Genomic DNA, 23543 nt, shown 5'->3' on the forward strand with positions numbered 1-23543 from the left:
AACTATTTGACATTTTTATTTAACAGCTTCTTGGCTTTCCTGAAACCAGAATCGTTGCAACACTTCTACACATATTGTAAAAAAGCTAGAATAGCAAGATGATGACAGTACCGTCACTGTTGACCTACCAGACAAGCATGGTATTATAGGTGTGGGTTTGTCTGGGGGGGAAACAGAACCATAGACTAAACAGAAGTAAATGTCTGATGATATTGAGAATACAAGCCAGTACATCATAAGGAGGTTCCATTCAGTAGACAAGATAATAACCATGTGTAATGAGGCATAACATCTGTAATACCACAGAATTGACACAAAACACATTTTGTCTTTGAGCATGTTTTCCATGATGGAGTTGATGAACATTACTACAATACAGCAGGTGATTATTCTTGATTATCAAAGCACTTGCAAAAACTGGACGATGATCTCCAAGTAACTTGGGGATTCTGTATACAAAAATGTTACACATTGAAACATTTAATAAAAATAAATGTCAAATTGCTCATCTGTTTACAAGTCGTTGATATATTTGTGTGCTTAAAAAAAATAGGTGTTTAAGTCTTGCAGTGATGTTAAGTCATCATGTGATAAATATAAACCGTATGCAAAGGGAACCGTCAAACAGGTGAAGAATGAATTATGCGAGTTTCGTAATCAAAGCTATGAAATTTGATTTAGAAACTGTTGTGAAATCAACATTCAAATATGGGATTGCAGCAGCACAAATATCCATAGATCAAACACACATTGTGTAGAGTGTTAAAAAGTATCAACATACATCAACATTCTCATCTCAAACCCCTATTTTTGATAGTTAAAAACATTGGTGGGAAGGTAATCAGAACATGGGGTGGGGATTCAAAATGTTAAAAGTGCATGTTGGGATGATTTGAGCCATCAGTGGTTAAACTCATGGTGATGTGTACAGTCTTGATTGGTTGTCGTGACAGTCTCAGACACTGCTAATGATTGGCCAATGCTAATAGAAGCTATCAGACCTGCAAATGGTTTCATCATTCTAATAACCAGTTTTTAAACAAACAAAAAAATATATTAAGAACATCGATGGTGTTATCCACTACGAATTGAATATCTGGCATTCCAGTATTTTAGCTGCGTTAAGGCTTTTTCTTTTCTAAATATACTGTATATTTGAAAAAACAACATAACACTGTTGACTAATAAATGGTAGCACCTGTAAAAAAATAAACCAGAACAACTTTAATACTCATGACCCAGCTGTGACCCAGGCTGAGGTGGCGCTGCACACTGACTCTCTCACGGCCAGCTCATCTCTCAGACCCACCTCTCTGTCTCTGTGGCGACCTGCCGCCCCACGACTGAACGTCCGTCTCACTGGGTGTGATTGGAGGGCTTGGGGGGGGAGCCACTGCCCTCGTAGTCCAGGGCCTGAGAGGTCTGGTGTGGCTGTGTTACCTCCCCCGCCCACTGGGGGGCACTAGTCTGGTGAGTTGGGGGGCTCCCTGTGGTGCTGCCGGCCTGTGCTGTGGGCCTCATTGTCTGTGGGGAGAGAGGCAGGTAGCCCTGGGCGTGGAAGATATCCTCCTCCTCCTCCAGTTCCAGGCCCCTGCTGGGCTGGGACTCGAGGTGAGCCTGCAGGCTGTTGTGAGTGCGCAGAACCACGTCGTGTCTCGTCTCCAGTTCCGTCAGCCCGTTGCCACTGAAGGTCAGACCCTCTCCCTCGCCGTCCATCTCCTCCAGCTGCTGGGCCCAGCCGTCGCCGCGGGAAACGCCCCCTACCCTCCACTGACCCGGCGGCAGGCTCGCCGATGATGTCGCAGGTGACATCACAGATTGGATGGGTCTGTTCATGGGCCTCTCTGGCAGGTCGTTCACAGATTCTAGTTCCCTCTCTGGCGTGGGCGAGGGGGCTGGTGGTGCTGGGGTGGTGCAGAGGGCGGGGGTGATGTGGGGTCCCACTGTGGCCTGGTTTGTGGTGACCACACCAGGCCAGATGACTACACGGGGACCCCACTCTCCGCTCCCCTCCTCCAGACCCCCGGACCCAGCTCCGGAGCCCAGCTCAGCCAGGGAGGGCTTGTCAAGTTCATGGGTTTGGTTGAGTTTGTCTAAAACGTGTCGCAGTGCAAACATATTATCTACATCCTTCTGGAAGTTTGCCCAGTCGTCTGGGCTGGGGTTGTAATCAGTCCTGCCCTGGTACAGGCTCTCGTTCACACTATACAGATCCTCCAGTCCACGCCAGTCCACCTCCTCCTCCGTCAGGTTAGGCAGCTTAACCTTTTCGTCCGTCCCATGGCTGAGGGCTGGAGGGAGGGAGAGAGAGAGAAGGAGAGACAGTCAGAGGGTAGCGAGGACGGTGTATACCAAGTGCAGGAAGCTGGTCTTTAGACTTGGTCACACAGCATGCAGTCATGCCAACCCTTCCAGCCGTTGCTATGGCAGTCTGCTTTGTGCTGCCCCCACCCTACCCTGCTACACACACACACACACACACACACACACACACACACACACACACACACACACACACACACACACACACACACACACACACACACACACACACACACACACACACACACACAAAGCAGCATGGGGCCTGGTTAAACATGGCAACCACATTAAGCTGAAGCAGAGCAAACCCATGCCAGGAGGAGAAGAGACCTCACACACACACACGTACTGCACAGAGATGGATCAAATATAGACCCGCTACATTATTGTAATCTGTTATAAGATTGAATAACATTAATCTACACAACCAAATGAAAGAGCAATGATAGGCCAGTTTGGCCATATTAAAGTAAACCACCAGGACACCTGAAATCAAGAACATGGAATGAAGGAGGTGGGGTCAAAGAGGAAAGAAAAAAAGATGATGAACTTCTGCAAAAAAGAGAAAATATCCAGAAGGGAAAAGACAACGTATGCCTCATATGTGGTGTAATCCTTAGACATAAAAAAAAAAAAAAAAAAAAGTTAAAATTAAATTTGAAGAAATAATGGAATCAGATCAAATCTAATGACTTTAGAAATGAAATGGATGCCTGACCTAGACATTCTTTAACTGTGTGTGTACTGTATGAGAGACAGCATTACCTACGTAAAGAGGATGAAGGTTGTTCGACATAGAGTAGGCTAATACACTCACAGGAAGGAAAGGCTTGGTCTCCTCTTTGACCACCTTCCATGCTGCGGTTGCCTGGTAAGCAGGTGCCAGAGACAAAAGGTCGAAAGTCAGAGTTCAGAGGTCGGGACAGAGCGTTCACAGCAACTCAAGTGTCCATACTACTGCTAATGAGCCATGAGCTATTCAAGGTCATTCCGAATGTCATGGAACACAGACTGGGAGGTTCACGGTTTAACATAAGGAAATTATGTCATTAATTCATGATATCTGTTGATGTGGCATGATGGGATATGATGTTATGTCACTCTTGCCCATGAGGGAGGTGATTCCATACACTATGTTGATGTCATGATTCCAAACATACTATCATGCAGTTGCATTCACATGCGTGGGACAGGCTCTATATATTTTATGGATTCTATATTGTATTTTGCTGGAGGGCTTTCTCTAAAAACCCGTCAAATGACATCAAATGAACCTCCTTCAGGTTCACTAGATGTGCCCCTGAGCTGCCTCTACCAGCCGTGGCTGTAGAAAGGAGGCAGAGACCCCTCGTGGATACAGGGAGGGCTACACCCTGGGGTTATCCACCCACAGCAAGCTGCCAGGCAGACCAGCAGACAACCCAAGCTTCCAGAACAACACGGAAACTGCTTCAATAAAACAAAAAGATGTCGCAGGTTCTGAGTTGTTTCCCCAGCATGCATATCCCAGATATGACCCTGGCACTCCATGGAGGATTAGTGGGAATGAAGCAGGCGGTAAAACAGGCGGGCAGGCGGGCAGGCAGGCGGACGGTCGGCCCATGCATGTTATTAGGGAAAGCCACTGAAGGGGACAAAAAGGCTGGATACCTGTGTGGCTCATAGCTTCCTCCATCTTTACCTCCTGATCAGGAAAATAAGAGCAATCCAATGTTAATGCCTCCAAATCAGAGAAGGGGGAGTGGGGGGGGGGGGTAAATGAATCATTCACAGTGAAGACTCTGCATGCACAGCTCCTACTAGTCCCTATGGAGAAATACTATTAGGGAATGGACACGAGAGGGAAGGAGAGGATAAAGGAAAGAGGAGAAGAGAAATCATGTGAGAAGGGGGCGGAGGAAAAGGGGCGGAGGAAAAGGGGTGGAGGGAAAGGGGCGGAGGGAAAGGGGCGGAAGGGAAAGGAGAAATGTAGGGACAGGACGGAGGATGAAGAGAGGGATGGGGGGATTGGGAGGGATGGGGGGAGATTTTTGATTGGGTTGGGTGATGAGGTTGGATGGTGATGGAATGTTTGTGACTGAGCCAGGCTCCAGTGAGGCTTCCCTTAAGGGTGGAAAAAGGCACACGTTATTCAGTCAGGACGGGATACCTTTGTGGAGTCCAATGCTAAACACCACACATTCATAGGTTCATCATGCAGTGGACTCACTCTACCCTGACCTCAACGACTAGTTTCTGCACAACAGATCTGTTTGTAGCCTTATCAACGTCATGGGTTCGAGGACTTGGCAAGGTTACCAGAGTTGGCAGTGAACAGTCTCCTAGTCCGATGGGACCGAGTTGCACATTCACAGGACGCAAACACCACAACGTGCTGGATGTCACTCAGTGATGTTACTTATGTTAACGTCAGTGGTGAAGCTCGATAGGAGTGTGTAAATGAGAAGTGTAATGAGTGTGCAAGATAACAGGCTCAATAGGCTGTTGACAGCCTTCTCCAAACACCATCAGCAACACTGGGAAGGAGTCATGAGGAGGCGAGAGAGAGAGAGAGAGAGAGAGAGAGAGAGAGAGAGAGAGAGAGAGAGAGAGAGAGAGAGAGAGAGAGAGAAAGAGAGCGAGAGAAAGAGAGCGAGAGAAAGAGAGAGAGAGAGAGAGAGAGAGAGAGCGAGAGAAAGAGAGCGAGAGAAAGAGAGCGAGAGCGAGAGAGAGTGAGAGCGAGAGCGAGAGCTTGTGCTGACTGCATGGTGAACGTCATACTGCTGTTGATCTGACTACTGACTGACAGGCCTTCCTGTTTCAATCATCACTGAAAATGCGTATCGCGTGTTGTTGTTGCTGTTGGGGTGTGTGTGAGCAGTGGCGCTGCAGACAGAAAAACTGGTGGGGGGGGAAAAGATTTGGATCAAAAAGCGATCATGGTGTGTGTTTTCTGAAAGAAAGAAAAAACGCAGAACCGCATCTACGTAGGACAAACGCAGGACTCAGTGACCATTCTTGACCCTTGACCTGCTGAGATGTCATAAGAGAACACGGCATGGCTCGGACCATCCCCACATGCAGCATGCAGACACGCGGCGCTGAGACACGTCTAACTAAAAGGGAAACGGGACTGACGGGCATTCAGCTTTGCTTCGTTTGGACATTTTGTCTCAATCGCTTTTTCCACAGACCAAGAGCATCAGTACTCTGCTACAGTAAACCAGCATTGCACACACTCCAGTATTTCAGCCTGTGTGTGTTTACCTGTGTCGAGGCCTTTAGGTCTGGGGTTACACTGCTTGTGTCCCTGGCAGCTCCTCATCTCCATCAGCTGAGCGTGGAGGGAGTTCAGCAGGTCCCTGTCCACTGTGTACACCGCATTGGTCAGCTACACACACCCCACACACACACACACACACACACACACACACACACACACACGCACGCACGCACGCACGCACGCACAGTAACATGTTACCTCATGACATCACAGCAATGCAACATAGTTAGCTGTACAGCCATGTAACGACAGAAACCCCATTCAAATGATACGGAGCACGTCCATTTACTCGTCGGCCATGGTGCCTTACCTGGTAGGGGTCGCTGTTGAGGTCAAAGAACTCCAGGAAGCCGGTGGCAAACTCACAGAACAAGGTGTTGTGGGTCTCGTTGATGGTCCTCAGGCACCAGTAGGTGTTGTTGTTGGAGCTGGTGCACGCACAGAAGCCTCCCACTGGGAGGGGAGGGGGAGGGGGGGGGGGAGGGGAGCCACAGGCTCACGTTAGTTCCCATAAGGCTCTGTTTCCTGATGGACACACGTCAGCTGCCTGTCCACGTGTGTTTTGGTCGTCTGACCAGACGTAGTCAGACTGGGCGTCATCAGACATGGTGATGTGTGTCAGTTTGAATCGAGCTACACGTTTCAATGAGCAACTAGGTTGAGCACAATTATACACATACATGATATCCAGCACATGGGAGTTGAGCAGAGCGTGGTGTAGATACGTACGGTTCCAGAAGGGGGCAGTTTGCCAGTGGTCGTTGTTGTGGGTAAAGCAGGTGAGACCGGGCAGGCTGCAGTCATCTCCCGTCTTCAGCCTCTTCCTCTCCTTCCTCTCCTTCTTTTTCCTACGGATCTCGTTATACACTTTGCCATCCACTTCCTGTGCCGCCTCCCTAACGGACAGACAAACGGACCAATCAGATGACAGTTTTGTGTACACATGACATCAACTCCCGCTGTCCTCTCTTGTGGCAGTAACCACGGGGATGGCATCAGCAGAGGGGAAACTCCTAGAAGTCTCTCTGAAGATGCCAGGAAACTAAAAGTCTGTTTACTTTCAAATGTTCAAAGCTTAAGTATCATTTTCGATTCTCCAATGACTTTCCAGTCAATGTCCCTCATCCCAAACACATACCCGTCACTGCAAAACACAGCTGCTTCACATTGGTTAGTAATCAATTCCCAATGTCTTCTGCTGCAGACCAATCACTGAGCTTGACTGTCTGAGTCACAGGATCCTCTCCATGTAGCCTGGACAATCATTTCCAGACTCAGACACACACACAGTTCAATGCCTGACCATGTATGTTTGCTTATTGGCATTTCAACCCAATCGCAACACAGAGACACCCACTGTGTCTCTGAAGGACATCTCTCTTTCAACAAACGCTGGCGCCCTCCAATCACCAAAACAATCCTCTGAGGTTCCGTGAACACATCACAACACAACACACACGCATGCTGCCCTTGTCACGCACACAGAGGTCGACAGACTGGTCTGATCAGGGCCAGTTACATGGATGACATTCCCAACATCCTGCAGTTCAAACAGGCATGCAGACGCACCATGCACACACGGCAACAAGACTACACACACAGCTCTTAACTACAGCTATGACAAACTGTACACCGTCAAACAGTCTGCCTGGTATTAGCCACGTCAAAATGAAAGCAAAAAGTACTCTTCAAGTCAGTCTGATTTGGGCTTAGCACATGGCAGGGGTCAGGGTTAATCAGGTCAACAAGGAAAGGACGAGAGTGGCAAACCTGCACTTAAAGGGAGCGACAACTCACTTAAAGGGGTGGAGCTGGTCATTCTTGTTCTTCACCCTCTCTGCTTTCTCCCTCTCTCCTTTGCTATAGTAGCTGCTTTTAACAGACAGAAGAAGAGCGCTAAACACACCGGCTCCCTCACAGAAGAAGAGAGGCACAGCACACACTCCCTCACAAGTGAACCTGGGCGTAGTCATGACGAGAGCACACGCTGTTTGGGTTTTTTTCTGTTAGGATAGCGTAGCAATAACAGTGATTACTGCATGGACCTTGAGATGTAACGTAAACATCTGCGAAGGAGGCTTGGCTTGCTAACTTGGTGTTGAGTTCAGCGGCCGTTTGTGTGGACCCTCACCTCTTCTTCCCACAGTCACACTCATCTGGTCTCCTCCTCTTCAGGTGACCTCTCACCTCACGCAGGTTCTTAATCTTGTCCTGGAGAGCTTCGATCTGTGACGGAGAACACAGCTAGTCAGCGGGCGGACATTCAGCAGATTATTTTCCTCCGAACGTGGAATATTTCTTCCGACTATGGCGCTATCCCCAAACATCTATAAACTTCCTCTACCCCGCTACTTTGTAATTCATTCCTTTCAGACACTCGTTTACACTGGGAGGATGAAAGAGAGGGGCTGAAATGGAAAGCCTTGTGGGAGGGAGAAGAGAGGTAAAGCAGACAGATAAAGAGAGAGAGAGAGAGACACTCACTTCCTGGTCGACATAGCTCTTGTGATCTTTCCAGGCTCTGGAGGACTGGTAGATCTCTCTCTCACAGTGCACCGTGTCATTCATCAAGATGTAGCATCTGGAGGGAGAGACGGGCCTCATGTTTTACAGACATCTCTTTACGAAGGCAAAACCCACTTATGTTTTTCCAATGAGCCCAAATGAGAAGGTATAGGCAGTCAGGATAATATGCCTGAGAGACTTCTTGGTCCTACAGCAGATCTTGGGTTACTGGGTTCATGTTGGGTGTAATGGGGTCTAGGGGGAGGGGCCAGAGTGGGGCCACATGACTTACTTGTGGGTGACTTTGAGAGAGTTGAGGTATCCCACTGCGTTCGTGTCATCCGCCAGCATTTCCTCTGAGCCGTCATCCGACTCCAGGTTAAACTCGGGGTCCTCCGGCTCGTAGTGGCGCTTTCTGATGACACGTCTCTGGACAGCCGACTGGTCGTCCGCCTGGAGGTCGACGTCGTAGATTTGACCCTCAAACTCCACAGACAAGGACCTGGTGGGCCGGGTGTGGACGAAGCGAGGTCTGAAGCCTGGCACATCAGGAAACAGAGCATTGTGGGACGAACGTGAGCAGAGGTCTAGCTGCAGTTATCATTTCATCCACTAGATGGAGTCACATCACCCATAGCTGGCAACACCACCTCACCTCATCCTCTACAATGAATTGGACACTGTCCAAAGAGCAAATGTCAGGACCTCATTCCGTGCATTTATGCCTTGCATCTGTCTCTCCTGAGAGCTGCTGTAATCCTGACCAGAGAAGCATGGCTTAGCTCGGGCAGACCCAGACACCAAGGCCATCATTCAGCATGATGGGTCTATAATGAGGCCATGGCACCAGAACGCTCCACAGCCATGCCCTTCAACACCTGGGTTTCTCCACGGAGAAGCAAAGCTAACCCCTGGTTAGCAGTCCTCCTTGAAACCAACATCCATCCCCCTTATAGCTCAGATGCCTCTCTTCAACCCCGCCCAGCCCGGACTGAGCAGTCCCTGCTGTTACTCAGGACCCACCCCTTGAGTGTCTCTCTCTCCCAGTCGCTCTCTCAGTCGCTCTCCCAGTCGCTCTCCCAGTCGCTCTCCCAGTCGCTCTCCCAGTCGCTCTCCCAGTCGCTCTCTCAGTCGCTCTCCCAGTCGCTCTCTCAGTCGCTCTCTCAGTCGCTCTCCCAGTCGCTCTCCCAGTCGCTTTCTCAGTCGCTCTCTCAGTCGCTCTCTCAGTCGCTCTGTCAGTCGCTCTGTCAGTCGCTCTGTCAGTCGCTCTGTCAGTCGCTCTGTCAGTCGCTCTCCCAGTCGCTCTCTCGCTCTACTCACGTTGGCCTGAGGAGGGCGGGAACTGGCGATGGGATCGGCGGCTGGGCCTGGGGGGTTTGAAGAGGTCGTCCCCGCATTGGCAGTCCCTCTCCCGGTCATATCCCCGGGCCCTCACGCCCCGGGCCCTCAGACTCCGGGCCCTCTTCCTGGTGCCCTCCTTCAGCCCGCCCTTGCACTTCTGGATACGCCACTTCCCAGTGATCTCCTCGACACAGTGCCACTTCTGTCCACAGAAAAACACGCCCAACAGAGACATGTTTATTTCATTGTTATTTAGTCACACCATGGACATTAACACCCACATGCATCGGGGACATTGTTCATGTGCGTCATTGAGTGTTCTTGACTTTGATCTTGAGGGTAATCCATCAGGCAACACTTGGGCATAGCAAGGCAGACTTCACTGACGGGAAATTGAAAGTGGGATTATAAAGAGAAGAAAAACACAAGTCTCCCACACAAGCCGTCCTGCACGATCTTCCACACAAGCCTAACTGGAGGGCTTTTGACAAGCCAGCCAGCCAACCAGACACCCACACCAGAACCTCTGGGAAATAAAAGAGAGGAGAGACTAACCAGAGGTACCACATGAGATAAAGTGGATCCGTGTCTGTAAACACAGAGAAGCCCACTCTTTGTCTCTCTGGGCGTCCCAGCAGTGCGTCTGACGCCTGTGTAGTCACCAGTGTAATCTTGTAAGTGCGTATCCGCAAAGTGTCATTCAGGCCAAACAGAAAGAGTAGAAGCTAATCATGCTAAGTGACGAGTTAATTTGGCCAGGCTTGAAGGGAGCAAGAGCAGACCTTCTCTGGTGAGTGTGGGAAAGAAGCTCCACACAGACGGCTATGGGCCAGATCAGGTTTCCTGTGGAGCTCTTAAGCACACTAATGAACAGCTTATGGGCCTGACAGCAATGTTATATTATATGAGAGCGAGAGTTAGCAACAGAGTTTGAGAGAGAGATATGCTGTGTGGAGAGAAAGAGACTGAAAAATAGATACAGAGGAACAGAGACGGTTCGTACGACAACTCAGGGAAATGCACGCACACACACACACGTACACACACTGCTTTTAGGACTTTTCAGTCACATTCCAGTCCCAACAGTGCAGACAGCAGAAAGAGAGATGGGAATGAGAGAGAAAGGGCTTCCCTGCATGTTGAGACACGAATGGCTAGTGACAGACCCAAACTGCTACAACTCACTTTGAATGTCATCCACTCCAGGCCCCAAAACACAAGAGAATATATTCTATTTGTCCCTGGTGAGCTGAGCTGTGTTTAAAACAACATACTAGGACCACATGGCCGTACTGAAAGACCAATACAGACAAAAACAACAAAGATTCACCAGCTTCTCACGTCTTAGGAACAAGGGCCCTAGTTTTGTAACTGGTGTCCAGGGTAGACATTGGCCTGCCAAACAGACGCACGTATATATATTTTCCATCACTGTATTTGCTTCTCGTCGTGGCATTCTCAGGTTTAAAGCAGTCCCTTGTACATTTTCTGTGTGGGTTTGGTTTTTGAAGCCCTTGAGCAGTGGAACTCCGCTCCCCAGTCAAGGTTTCAGCCTGCAGTGGACAGGTGTACATGTAAACACATTACATTCCTGACTTGTGTGTGTGGGTGAGTGTGTGTGTGCTAGTGTGTCATGGTGGCCAGCTGTCAAGTCTTGTAGCTACTCTCCTCTTCAGTGTATATCCTATTGTGAAGGGCACAGGCCAGTCACCAGGAGGCTAGGGTGAATAAAACCTCTTTCTCTCTCACCATCTCTCACACACACACACACACACACACACACACACACACACACACACACACACACACACACACACACACACACACACACACACACACACACACACACACACACACACACACACACACACACACACACACACACACCTTGGTACTTTGCTGCTGTCCTGTAATAAATTATTGAGTGTTACATGCGCACACTTACTTTGGCCATAAAAGGGATCTGGTTCACATTAGCAAGCCCTTAGAAACCCTGTCTGCCTTTTTAAGCTACCTGAAAATTGTAACAATTTGTATTGTTCAGGTCTGCCTGCTTCATGGTCATATAGCCACTAATGCTAGCCTAACAGGGGCTGCCAATTCTATAATGGGCGCACATGAAAGGGAAACCCAGGGCAAATGAGTCCCTCTGCTCCAACGGTGCAAAAATGTCCAATTACGGAGCCGATTGCCGTAAATGGCCGTTTGACTTATGTTTCAGTAGACAAGTGCTACGTCAGCTGCAGACTGCACTCCGGCCAAGGCTGCTTACACCTCTGGAACGGACAGAGGAAATCCAACTAGTTAGATCTGTGGGCAACTGCCTTTCCTTTACAACATATTAAAGTGATGAGGACAAAGTACCACATACACATGTGAATTCCACATGCAGTATGAAATAATGTTTGTAGGACTAATGTTGTACACACACACACACAATATTGACCAACATTACTCTGTACAAACACACAATGTCTTCCAAAAGTAGTCATGACCAACACACCATTTAATACTGCATGTGGAATTTGTGTGTGGAGAGTGTGTTTGTGTATGTTTGTGTGTGTGGAGTGTGGGTGTGGAGTGTGTGTGTGTGCGTGGAGAGTGTGTTTGTGTATGTTTGTGTGTGTGGAGTGTGTGTGTGTGTGTGCGTGGAGTGTGTGTGGGGAGTGTGTGGGTGTGTGTGCGTGGAGTGTGTGTGTGGGTGTGCGTGGAGTGTGTGTGTGGAGTGTGTGTGTGCGTGGAGAGTGTGTTTGTGTATGTTTGTGTGTGTGGAGTGTGTGTGTGTGTGGAGTGTGTGTGTGGAGTGCGTGTGTGTGTGTGCGTGGAGTGTGTGTGTGTTGCCAGTGGTCTACCTGTCCAGGCTGCTCACATGGCGTCTGGACCTCCGGCTGCTGACACACCTCCTGGACCTTCTTGTACTTGGGCAGGCTGTTGGTGTGCTGGGTGGCCACAGCTGCATCGTCCTTCTTCCTCACAATCTTACTGCAAACAAACCAGACAGACACAACCCGTGAGAAACACACCAACTGTAAAAGACAAGCAATTAAACTATAATTGATGTACTGCCAAGCTAATAAATGTAATGTATGATTTGACATAGTCTATTTCTTTTGCCCATTTATGATGTGGCATTATATTGGTTATGGCAGCAGGTTGTCTCCTTTGGTGAGAGCTAGCGGGTGGCTATGCTATGCTATGCCATTCACACTTTCGCATTGAAATGCTACGCTGTGCTATGCTACGTCTAAGTCTGAGAGCCAGCCAGGGGAGGCTTGGGCAGAGAGCCCAGTTCAGCCTCACACCACCGCTCTACTCGGGGCCAAGCTGTTTGACCTCCCCTTGGCACCAGGCTCACCCTCAGCTCTGCCAGGCCCTGCCAATCCCCATGCCAACCCCGCCTGGCAGCCAGGACGCACAGACAGAACGACGACAACAACGACAAAGTACAACCTGTCCCCTCCAGAGAGACCTGTCTGTCTGCTGTCATGTCTGAAAGCAGACAGTTATTTTACACCTCAGCCTGTCGCCCTTCTACCGGGCTATGACTGAGGGAGTTCAGACAGCTGACAGCTGCCCGTGTTTATCTTTGCTATTCTCTCCTTTGTTGTTTATCCAATGTAACCGCACTCAATGTGATCGTTTGGGAATTCGCCTCGGCAAACAGACTCAGGGGCTGCATGTTCTGTACTCCCTTGGTGTCACGCTGGAACAGCTCCGGGAGTGGACGAGGGAAACAGATTACTGGTGGATGTTAAAAGGGGAGAGATGAACGCGCTGTAGCTACCGTGTGAGTCTGGCTGGCTGGCCTGCTGACTCTCGGTCTCTGAGAATCTCAGAGTGGTTCCTGGGAGGCTAATCTGAGCACTTAGATAATGGAGGCCCAGACGACGGCCTTCATAAACACTCAGGATTAATGGAGGGCTGGATTAACAGCTAAATCTCGAAAAGTCAGAGGTCACACTATTACATTTTTCACATTGGCTGATAATTTGTCCTTCTCAAACACACTAGCACACACACACACACGCACGCACGCACGCAGGGAGGGAGGGAGGGCTGGTCTTGAGCAGCCTGCGCCCACCAACTAAACAGCTGAAAAGCAGGAAGAAAGATGGAGGATGTTGTGTTTGGGTCGTTCTGCTACATGAGATGCTGTTGCAAGCGAACACAGCCCAACTAAACACTTGAGTGACAGGTGGAATGTTCACACTGCTGTACTCACCTTCTCTCTCTCCATCTCTCTCTCTCCCTCCATCTCCCTCCCTCTCTCTCTCCCTCCCTCTCCCCATCTCTCTCATGCCCTCCCTCTCTCCCTCTCTCTCCCTTTCTCTCTGCACTGGGATTATGGGCTGTTAAGTTTCCTGTAGTGCACCTCTGGTTTTAGCATCAGCTAAGTACATTGAGCCATGCAAAAACACACCTTATCATGTTCTCATAATACACATACTAAACCTCTAGGGCTTGTGAGTTCATGCATGTGCGTTTCTGTACAGTGCATCTTGTGTGTAAGCCTGCATGTGTGAGGGTTTTACGTGTCGGTAGTACACTGTTGAACAAAATCGAGTGAAAACTTGCAGGTCCTTCCCATGACTGCTCTGCAAACACACAAACGTTTTAAGAACACACACACCACACACTCTCCCTGCCACCCTGTGTGTATCGAGTTAGTCTTCCTGCCATCCATCAGGTAACATCACTCTGGGATTGGGCAGCCTGTGTTTATTTAGTGTGTGTCTAGCTCCACTGTGTTACTGTAATGGATCCGGATGTCTCCGGCAGGGCGAGGACAGCGGGCCAAGGCTACATTAGCGTCTCGAAGGCGTGTTGAAAATGATAGCCAAAGAAGACAAAGGACGTGTTCTGTTTTCTTTTCCTTGAGCGGATTTGCAAAAAAAAAAACTCCCTTTAAACTTGTGTCAACGCCTCTTGTGTGAACTCTTCCAATGTGCCAGTCTTATGTAGCTTAACACACATAGACCAAACAACTGTGCGGAAGAGAGATATTTCCATCTGTCTTCCGCTGCTTCCAGCACTACTGCGGTCTGGATACTTGGATAACCAGACAAATCACTGGTGAGAAGCGTAGGGGAACCACAGGGATGAACAGACATCGTCCACTGCAAATTTGGGGTTCAACAAAATGTAGTATTAGCATGTCAGATTTCTGCACTGCTGTGTGTGTGTGTGTGTGTCAGTTTACCCTCTCTCCACCAGGAATGTGTCCCTCCAGACTTTGGGTTTCCGGTTGGGTTTGAATCTGGGAAAACAGAATGCAGATTGTTCATAGAAGTCAGATGAGTCGCTAGCGCAGTCACCAGCAGCTATGTGGGCTTTCATCCAGACAGCCTTACGCAACTTGATTATAGTCGTCTTATGGCTTTGTGGACTTAAGTAAGGACCAAAATGTGTTAAGAATGAAGTAGAAACCAGAAATGGTGGTATTAAAGGATTAGGATGGATAAATCCCATATGTGGCTGAGAGAATGGTTTGTATTTGAGACTAATGAATACAGGGTATAATGGCATCCTTTTCCCAGTGTGGAGACCTGTGTGGGCTCATATACATGTCTAACCTCAGGTGTTAGGACTAATCCAGGTTCTAGTGAAGGTCACCGGGTGGTGGTTCCAGACTGACCTGTTTCCGGTCTTTTCCTGCTCCAGCAGCTTGAGGATGGACTTGCCGTCCATGTCAGGGGGGGTGTCCAGCCCGGCGATGTGCAGGATCGTGGGGGCCAGGTCAATGTTGAGCACCAGGTGAGGGTTCCTGTGAAGAGACCGACAGTTGATGGGTCACCCTCGAACTGTAAGGTCTAGAGCGTGTGGAGTAGGACCCCACACTACAGCTGCTGTAGGACCATGATTTTCTCAAGCTTTAATCTGCTTTTAAAAGTCTGTCAGTCTTACACTGCAGCTGGCTCCACGTTGGGTCCTCTGAGGAAGAACGGGACTCGGATGTCAAAGTCGTAGGGCATGGACTTCCCCTTCACCAGGCCAAACTGACCAATGTGGTAGCCGTGGTCAGCAGTGTAAATAACGTAGGTGTTGTCCAGCTCACCACTCTCCACTAACATGTCATAAACCTGGGCGAGATAAAGAGAGATGGTGAGAGAGAGAGATGAAAAGAAAGAGAGAGAGAGGCAGAGAGAGACAGAAAGAGAGCGCAAGAGAGAGCGAGAGATAGCGAGAGATGGATGGAGAGAGAGAGAGAGAGAGAGAGAGAGAGATGGATGGAGAGAGCCAGAGGGAGTAAGGAGCGAGAGCGAGCAGAAAAGAGACAAAACCTTCTGGTTCCCCACCAGCACCCAGCAACAGCAGAAACACACAGACTTCACATTGTGACCAGGAGGAAGTGAGGATGTATATTGAGAACTGATGAATGAGCAAGGAGGGAGGAAAGGGATTCCCTTACCTTCTGTACCGAGTCGTCTACAGACATGAGGGTCTGCAGCCTCTTCCTGTGGAGGAAGTTGGTGAACTCCATGTGGATAGGCCTCATGGGGCCTGTGTACTGCATGATCCAGTGTTTGTCCATGTTTGGTGCATAGTTGTAACTTGGGGTTCTGGGCAGAGGAAGACACACACAGAAACAGTTTCAACATCCAGGGAGAACATAGAACCTCGTTGTGGGAATGAGACCCGTCTACAAGGCTTCTACAAAGGCTTCATATTTTTACAGTACCCACTCTATATACACATACTAATGTATTGATACACAGTAGTGAGCATAGGTGTGACATTGTCCAATAGGCTAGAGGTATAACTATCACCCTCCAAGTATCTATAAAGAGGCCATTTTATGTTTCAGTAGGCACCTGTCTGCCATTTCTCAGAGCAGTAGCAGCAGGTGTCTGTGGACTAGCCTGCTGTCTGCTGTGTTTGACAAGCATCAATAACAGGCCTGTTTGCTCAGGGAAATGTCCTAATGCTTCGCTGTGGTGTGCTGGCTGTTTTTCCACACCTCTCCCTCACTCCCTCTTCCTCCCCTGTACCCTCTCTCTCCTCTCTCTCCTCTCACAGCGAGACGAGAGTCTCACAGTCCTGCTCTCTCTTGGCAAAGCGGAGTCATTTGAGGGTTGGCACATGCTTGGATAAATATTAGGCCCCAAAGTCAAGTTTGCAACAACCCCTGGACCGAAAACTCATTTAGTAATGGTCATTTAAGGTGGGGGACTAAGAATGCTGGGTAAACAGAGAGAGACCGACTGCAGAGACAGAGAGTGTTGTGTTTTTTCTTCACCCATCTGCTGTGGTTGTGTTCCTGGGGACACTGGGTATTATTTAGTCTGGCTATGGTGTGTGGTCTGGGGTGTGCAGGGCTGTTCCAAAGGACATCTTCTCCATGTTATTCAGAACGGTTCCCTAATGTTCTCACCTCGGGACACAACATCCTCCTGTGAACACTTTACTTGTCAACCGTACAAATGATGTAAGGGAGAGTTGGTTATGTGGTTATCTTTGCTGCACCTCCCCTCTCCTCGTGTCCCTTCCCCGGTCCTAGCCGTACAGTGCAGCCCCTCTGGTCTGAGGGCCTTAATGAAGAGAGGCTCTGGGAGCGGCTGTGCTCAGATAGAGTGGTCGGCCTCCTGCCCTCTCCTCCTCAGGCTTCCTTTGTGTTGGTGGTGAACTCTTAACCCAGCCATCCAGGCGGTCTAATAAGCCCCACAAAGGGACTTGTCTCTGGGCAGCGGGCCACTGAGAGCTGGAGTATGGGGAGGCCGGGCTCATGGAGCCCAGGAATGTGGGGGTCAGAGGAATGAAGCCAGTCCATATAAGAGGGGGGGGGGGGGGGTCACACCTGACACCTGTCAGGCAGAGTTACCTGTGTTATCCTGGGATTAGTTCTCTCCAAGCCCTGTGTTCAGGTCAGAACGACTCCTACACACAGTCACCTGGGTGCAGTCATGCTCAGCTCAGGAGAGGGCAGAGGGGGGGTTAACAACCTTAGCTTTAGGTTATTCGCCCCCTCAAGCTAAGTGTTCAGTTTTGTCCTCAACCCCAACTGTTGAGGCTCAACACAGTGGTGAGTACTAAAAAGAAACCGCCACTGCAAGTAAGAGGTACTTACAAAATATCCCCAAAGTGGAGGTGGCATATTTCTCTGTCTTCCCCAGAGAGAGATACCTCGGAATGTTAATGACATTAGCATCAAACCCTCCCCTGCTATTGCTGCCTTCAGAACGCTACACGCCTGTGTGATTTACGAGCCCGCTCCACCACGTGACTGCCGTGCAGCCTCTTCCAGTCCACATGCATTACACATTAGCTGTGGCACTGCTAACCCGGCTTGGAGGTCGAGGAGTCGAGGGGCGTTCGAGCTAACACAGCTAAGCTAGCAAAACAAAGCTGACAAGGCTTCGTGACCTGACGTCAAGCAGGACTTAGCTAGTGACCAACTTTGTGAAAAACTCACTAAGCTACGCTGACATCTTAAACAAGTCGTGAATGGCATCAGATCGGCATTGTTTCTCCTTCCACAAAGAGGAGGGTTTGGTGTTTAACTAGCTGAAGAACTGTTGTCATGTCAGGGGCACCATGTCTCCCATTCCAATGACTTGTCCCTCCATCCTGGCAATCGCTCTAGAACATCCCATAATTCACACAGAGCATCAACACGCCAGTCATCGCAGCAACCTCCAAGCCACCCGGGGGCCTCAAGCACTCTGTCCGGAGGCTTGCGCTAAAAATAAATTAATAATGTCACAAAGGGTGTTCCAGAGCGCACAATGCATTCCTCACATCCCAGGAGCTGCAGGGAGAGCGCATTGATTGATATGAGCAGGGTCAGGAAGTCCTCCCTGAATTACATAGGAGGGAGGCAGGGAGACTGAGAGACGGAGAGTGAGAGAAAGGAAAAGACTGAGTGACAAGGAAAGGGAGCGAGACACAAAGAGAGAGAGAGAAAGAGAGAGACAGAGACAGAGAGCGAGAGAACAGGCATGCAGCCTGGACCTCACTCTCCGACTCTCTGCGTCTCCCAGTCCGGTGCCCCGGGGAACCCTGGGAGGCGAGCGGAGGGCTGGGAGGCGAGCGGAGGGCTGGGAGGCGAGCGGAGGGCTGGGAGGCGAGCGGAGGGCTGCGGGGTGGCAGGGCGTGTTGCCATGGAGCAGCCTGTGGGATAGGAGCACTGCCACGGCTCGGTGGTGATGGATCTGGGAGGCCACCGCGGCCTTGGCATGACAGCAACGCTCCATAAAACTCCCATCCCCAACTCCTGCCCTGGTATGTGCCCCAGCTATTCTGAGATGATAAATCATTTTGATTTCACGGTTGCTGAGTCATGTGAGGAGAAGCCGCCTCGCTAACCTATCATCACTAGCGATGAGGGCTATGAAAACTGCAATATCGTTTTAAGAGTTTGTAGACTGAAATGTCTGTCGAAATCGCATAAAGCAAAACAAGCCCTTCAGTTTTTGAGTGTGAAAAAATCCCAGCTACAACTAAAAAGGTTGCCAGACAGGGTCTGTGAATGGCTGTGCGTGACTATTTATAAATTTGTGTGTGAACGTGTCCAGGCATGTGCAGAGTGTGGGTGTGCGCGCGTGTGCGTGTGAGAGAGACTTACATGTGTTGTGATGCGTTGGGGAAGTGTTCCGAGTACTGTGGAGCAGAATCTTCCGGGCCGTGTGGCGCGGCGTGGCTGATGACCATCATGACCGGCCTGTGAGGGTACATCCGCTTGGACATACGGAAGAAGTTGATGCTGTCGTTGGTGATGAGGTCCGTAAAGTAGTCCTAGAATGGAAAGACAGAACACTTCATCTAGGTGGAACTATAAGCCATTTGAACAAATAGCTCTACTGGCTTTAACACCAGGCTGCTTCCCCCCTGTGTGTTTAATATTTTGAGAGTTTAGTCCAATCAGGAAATCCCATTGGCTTTCATGTACCAGAAGAATGGTTTATGGGAAGCGGAGTCTTTAATAACGGGCCTTTCCCTTGTATCTCCACATCTGGTGCCAAGAGTCAACATTCTAGCTTCCCAGTACCTGCACCCTCTCATGCACACCGGCAGTCGCTAGGCAGCATGATCCTCTCAAACGAGAGGTTGGCGAGTGAGATTTCCCCACCAAATGTCACGCGTATGCCAGTAAAGGCTGATTCATGTTGGCCCTATGAATAGTTTTATATGGCTGACTTTAAAGACCTGGCGGCAGTGCAAGGCTGGGGATTGCACGCACATGAAGCGGCTCAGCCAGACTCACCACCCTGGTTCTCCCTCACCCTCCCAGCTGGAAGGCCTTTCTCAGTTCCCCTCACGGTCGGGTCAGGTCAGCTGAAGGTAACCGTTGTGGCGAGGTTGGAAAAACTGCTATGACCGCCGGTCATTTAGGTCAGCAGTGAAGTGAATGGATATTACCACGTTTGGCCTTCGCGGCCGTCCTGGAGATGTCAGCCAACTGGCCCATTGCGAGGCCAAATGGTCTGTCTGGGAGGACTGTGAGGAGGGAGGGAGAGAAATGCTTGGGCGTGTGCATCATAATCTTACTCACCACCCCATGGTGTGAACCCTGACCTCAGACGGTAGTCAGATGAGTGAGGTCATTGGTTGCCATGCCTCACTGAGTGGTCGTGTCTGTCCTGGCCTTGGAGAGAGAACTGTGAAGGGTTCTCCATTTCTCACCTCCGGCCTCGGTGGCCCACAGTGACTGAACTCAGGCAGGTGGACATGCTAGATAACAGGGCCTAGCTGGCGTGGAACTACCATGGTTTCCAGGGTCTGAAACCACCTCGTGCTCACCGGAGTTGGGCTCGTAAACACCTCGGCCTCAGCTTGTGTGGGTAACTTTACACCTTCCTCTGACCCAACAAGCAAGTCATTTGGCATCCTAGTATCAGTCCAAACATTTATTCACCCATCCTTCAGGCCGGCCAGGGTCCACATGTGCCCAAACCATAAAAACCCCTGCTCACATTCCTCATTCCCCCAGCACTAGGCTGCCTGGGAGGACATTGGCAAGGAGCTGGACTAGGAAAACAAGGCTGGCCTGACAGCTGGTGAGAAAACACAGGGGGGAGATGGGCGCCTACTGCCATGCAAAGCTCTACTCCTCAAATCCACCATGCAGGCCAGTCAGACCCAGTTTTCCCAAGAGGACGGGAAAATGATTTCCCCGTCCTTTATCTCTCATCTATGTGTAACACACAACCCTTCCATAACCTCTTGAGAGAGAGGGGTATAGAGAGAGAGAGAGAGAGAGAGAGAGAGATAGGGCACGGGGAGAGACAGACCTGGACATACAGTAGAGACAAGACTCAAGTCCCAGTGAATGAGAGAGCAACTCAGGGTGGTAATTTCCAGAGACAACACGGTTCTCCCAGGGGGGCGTTTCTGCGGGGCGCCACGTGACAATAATGAGCGGCTGCGGCGGCACGCGAGACGCCACCTCAACTCAACACTTGCCCTTTGATCTACCCCAGCATGCCTGTTCGTCTGCATCCCCCCCACGTTAACAGACCAGACCTGCAATTAGCAAGACGAGCACCTCACATTTGGTCATAAATGGAAAACAAATGGGTGATTGGGGTTAACGACCCCCGTCTTCTGCCTGGAGGCTGGCGTGGGGGAACACCCCGGCGGCGGGCACATACCTTGGCGTATTCCGCGCCGTGCTTCTCCTTGTAGCCGTTCCGACACACGGTGTAATTATAGAAGCGGGAATTTTTGATCAGCCCCACCCACTCGCGCCACCCAGGCGGGATGTAGCTGCCGTTGTACTCGTTGAGGTACTTCCCGAAGAACCCTGCGCAGGAGGACAGCGGCGGGAGAGGAGGAGGGGAGGGAAGAGAGAGAGAGTGAGGGGTTGGAATCAGTGCTGTGGAGCATCCTGACGGATATCGACGCATTTCTGTCCACTGTCAGAGCTGGCTGCCCCCTCTCCAACCCGGTTCCCAAACTCTCGAGCGTACCTGTTAATATCTGTTTACTTTAGCATGTGAGTGTGTGTGTGTTTGCGTGCATGCGTGCAATCTGTCGTTTTTTGCATGTGTGTGTCTCTGTTTTTCTGCCTGAGCCTGGCTAAACATCTTCCCTCGAGCCTGGGCGTCGTGCCAGCTGTTCGCGGAGAGGTCTAATTGTAGACTAACGTATCGGCTGGAAACCGCGGGCCGTGTCGCTGCCCACAGGACCCGTCGAGCTGCCCAGTCGAGTGCCTGCCCATCACTCACACAGACACCAGCCGACTGCCATGACAGGGGCCTGGCACCCATGCCATGTTTGCATTTCTCACTCAACGCAGGCAGGCAGGCAGAGAGGTAAGCAGGCTATACATTTCCAGTAAGAATGTGCTCCGAGTGAGAGGAGGGAACAGGTCGATGAACGAGCCAACTGGCCATTTGGGATGCGTCGTGGCTGACTGACTGACCCTTGGCAGGGAGAGGGACCCTCAGGGGGTGAGATACGGGTGCATGTGGGGGGAGGAGAGGACAGGGAGACCGCTGTAGGCTCGTGTTTATTGGACGACGTTACACTGGCGTCCCCCAAAAAAAAGTGGTTGAATGGTTGCCTGTGTAGAAAGTTCTGGAAAGGGAGTGCGTGTGCCCTTGTGTGAACGACTGACCTGTCCGGTAGCCTGTGTTGTTGAGGTAGACGGCGAAGGAGCGCGGCTCGTGCTGGGCCTGCCAGGAGGGGGAAGAGCAGTTCTCATTGTTGGTGTAGGTGTTGTGGTTGTGCACGTACTTCCCCGTCAGCATGGAGGAGCGCGACGGGCAGCACATGGGCGTGGTCACAAAGGCGTTGGTGAAGGAGGTGCCCCCGTCCTCCATGATCTTCCGAGTCTTGTTCATCACCTGCAGAGAACCTGAGGAGAGCGGAGGGAGAGGGAGAGCGGAGGGAGAGCGGAGGGAGAGGGAGAGCGGAGTAGAGGGAGAGTGGAGGAGAGGAGAGGAGTTTCACTGATCTGTTTTGAATTTCCATTTTCATGCTGCGGTAACTATGCTGTAAAATACAGAAATGCCATCACCAATAAAAGGATTGCAAACATTCAATCTTTGTTTGGATAAACCCTACACATTCAGATAGGATGATTTCAGCTTTCCTCATCTCGTCCCTGGAGACACCACAGTAATCATTATCCATAATGCATACGGTAAACATGAACTCTGGAGCCTTCAGCCAGATGGCCGCGCTGTTTGTGCTTATGTTCCCAGTTGAATATTTCATGGAGGTCCACACAATACATTTTTAAATCTTACAGCATATAACCACAAGCTCCATGGAGGGGAGACGGGTGAGAGGGGGGAAAAGGGGGGAGGGAGAGCGGAGGAGGGGGGGGGGGGCAGGGAGAGTTAAGTAAGCAATAGGAAGAGATGCAGAATGAGACGGAAAGACTGAAAGGACAGAGACAGATGGGAAAAACAGCCAGAGTGTGGAGGTGGTCCCCAGGCCCAGGACGGCCAGCAGCAGCCTCCTCTCCGACCTCCACACATGCAGGGTGACAAGCCTCTTACCCAGCTCCACGTCTTGGTCGTCGGTCATGATGAGGATGATGTTGGGCCGGATGTTCCTGCGGTCCCTCTGGATGCGTCCCCTCAGGCTCTGGGCCCTGGTGGTGAAGGTGGAGCTGCCTGCGGGGGCCAGGCCCCAGGAGAGCAGCACCAGCCAGCAGACACTCTGCAGCAGCATGCTGCCCCGCACACCAGCAGGAGCGGAAGGAGGGACGGACGGAGGACCACTTCCTGCCAGGACACTCGCTCACAGCAGCAAGGTGATCACAGCTGAGGACCTGTCTGAGAGAGAGAGAGAGAGAGAGAGAGAGAGAGAGAGAGAGAGAGAGAGAGAGAGAGAGAGAGAGAGAGAGAGAGAGAGAGAGAGAGACAGAGACAGAGACAGAGACAGAGCAAAGTGGAGAGAGAGAGAAAAAAAAGAGAGAGAAGGGGAATACATTAGAAAAACGGATAATAATAGTCCAAAAACGTTATTGCCAATGTGTTTGTATGACTGACAGTAAAGGAGACAGAAAGAGAGCGACTTAAAATAAATTGTACAAAAAGTTAAATTTTGTCCTCCCAGAAATATACTCAATGACCATCCCAGATTCCCACTAGAACGTTCAAACATATTTACTTCCAAGAATCCCACATACATCTGCTCGCAAATCATGACTGCAAAACAATCA

At 50.3% G+C, this 23543-nt stretch overlaps 1 protein-coding gene across 4 annotated transcripts; it reads right to left on the reverse strand.

The window, feature by feature from the left end:
- On the reverse strand, positions 1–23089 carry sulf1 (sulfatase 1). Of its 4 annotated transcripts, XM_067251322.1 has the most exons (19): positions 22876–23089; positions 21987–22226; positions 21019–21170; positions 18993–19162; positions 15840–15990; positions 15335–15510; positions 15066–15194; positions 14631–14687; positions 12283–12412; positions 9410–9632; positions 8382–8628; positions 8069–8165; positions 7716–7810; positions 7382–7456; positions 6314–6480; positions 5895–6037; positions 5569–5692; positions 3973–4006; positions 2128–2291 (listed from the first exon to the last, which is right to left on the reverse strand). In XM_067251322.1, exons 1-19 carry the CDS (start codon positions 23048–23050, stop codon positions 2261–2263), a joined length of 2616 nt encoding a protein of 871 aa, XP_067107423.1. In that variant the 5' UTR covers positions 23051–23089; the 3' UTR covers positions 2128–2260. The 4 variants fall into 4 exon arrangements, with proteins under 4 accessions (XP_067107420.1, XP_067107421.1, XP_067107422.1 ...); XM_067251319.1 differs by lacking the exon at positions 3973–4006 and having other exon boundaries at positions 1–2291; XM_067251320.1 differs by lacking the exons at positions 3973–4006; positions 7382–7456 and having other exon boundaries at positions 1–2291.
- Positions 23090–23543: the final 454 nt, after the last annotated feature.

The sequence above is a fragment of the Osmerus mordax genome, chromosome 15 (genome assembly GCF_038355195.1).
Source record: "Osmerus mordax isolate fOsmMor3 chromosome 15, fOsmMor3.pri, whole genome shotgun sequence".
NCBI classification, from domain to species: Eukaryota; Metazoa; Chordata; class Actinopteri; order Osmeriformes; family Osmeridae; genus Osmerus; species Osmerus mordax.

What these genes read in the sequence shown, in the direction of transcription:
- sulf1 (XM_067251319.1), bottom strand. Translation starts at nt 23,050, where the DNA reads ATGCTGCTGCAGAGTGTCTGCTGGCTGGTGCTGCTCTCCTGGGGCCTG. An exon ending in CCCGCCCTCCTCAGGCCAAC is followed by an intron (nt 8,629 to 9,409) that starts GTGAGTAGAGCG and finishes CTGATGTGCCAG; the next exon opens with GCTTCAGACCTCGCTTCGTC. An exon ending in TGTGACTGTGGGAAGAAGAG is followed by an intron (nt 7,457 to 7,715) that starts GTGAGGGTCCAC and finishes GTCTGTTAAAAG; the next exon opens with CAGCTACTATAGCAAAGGAG.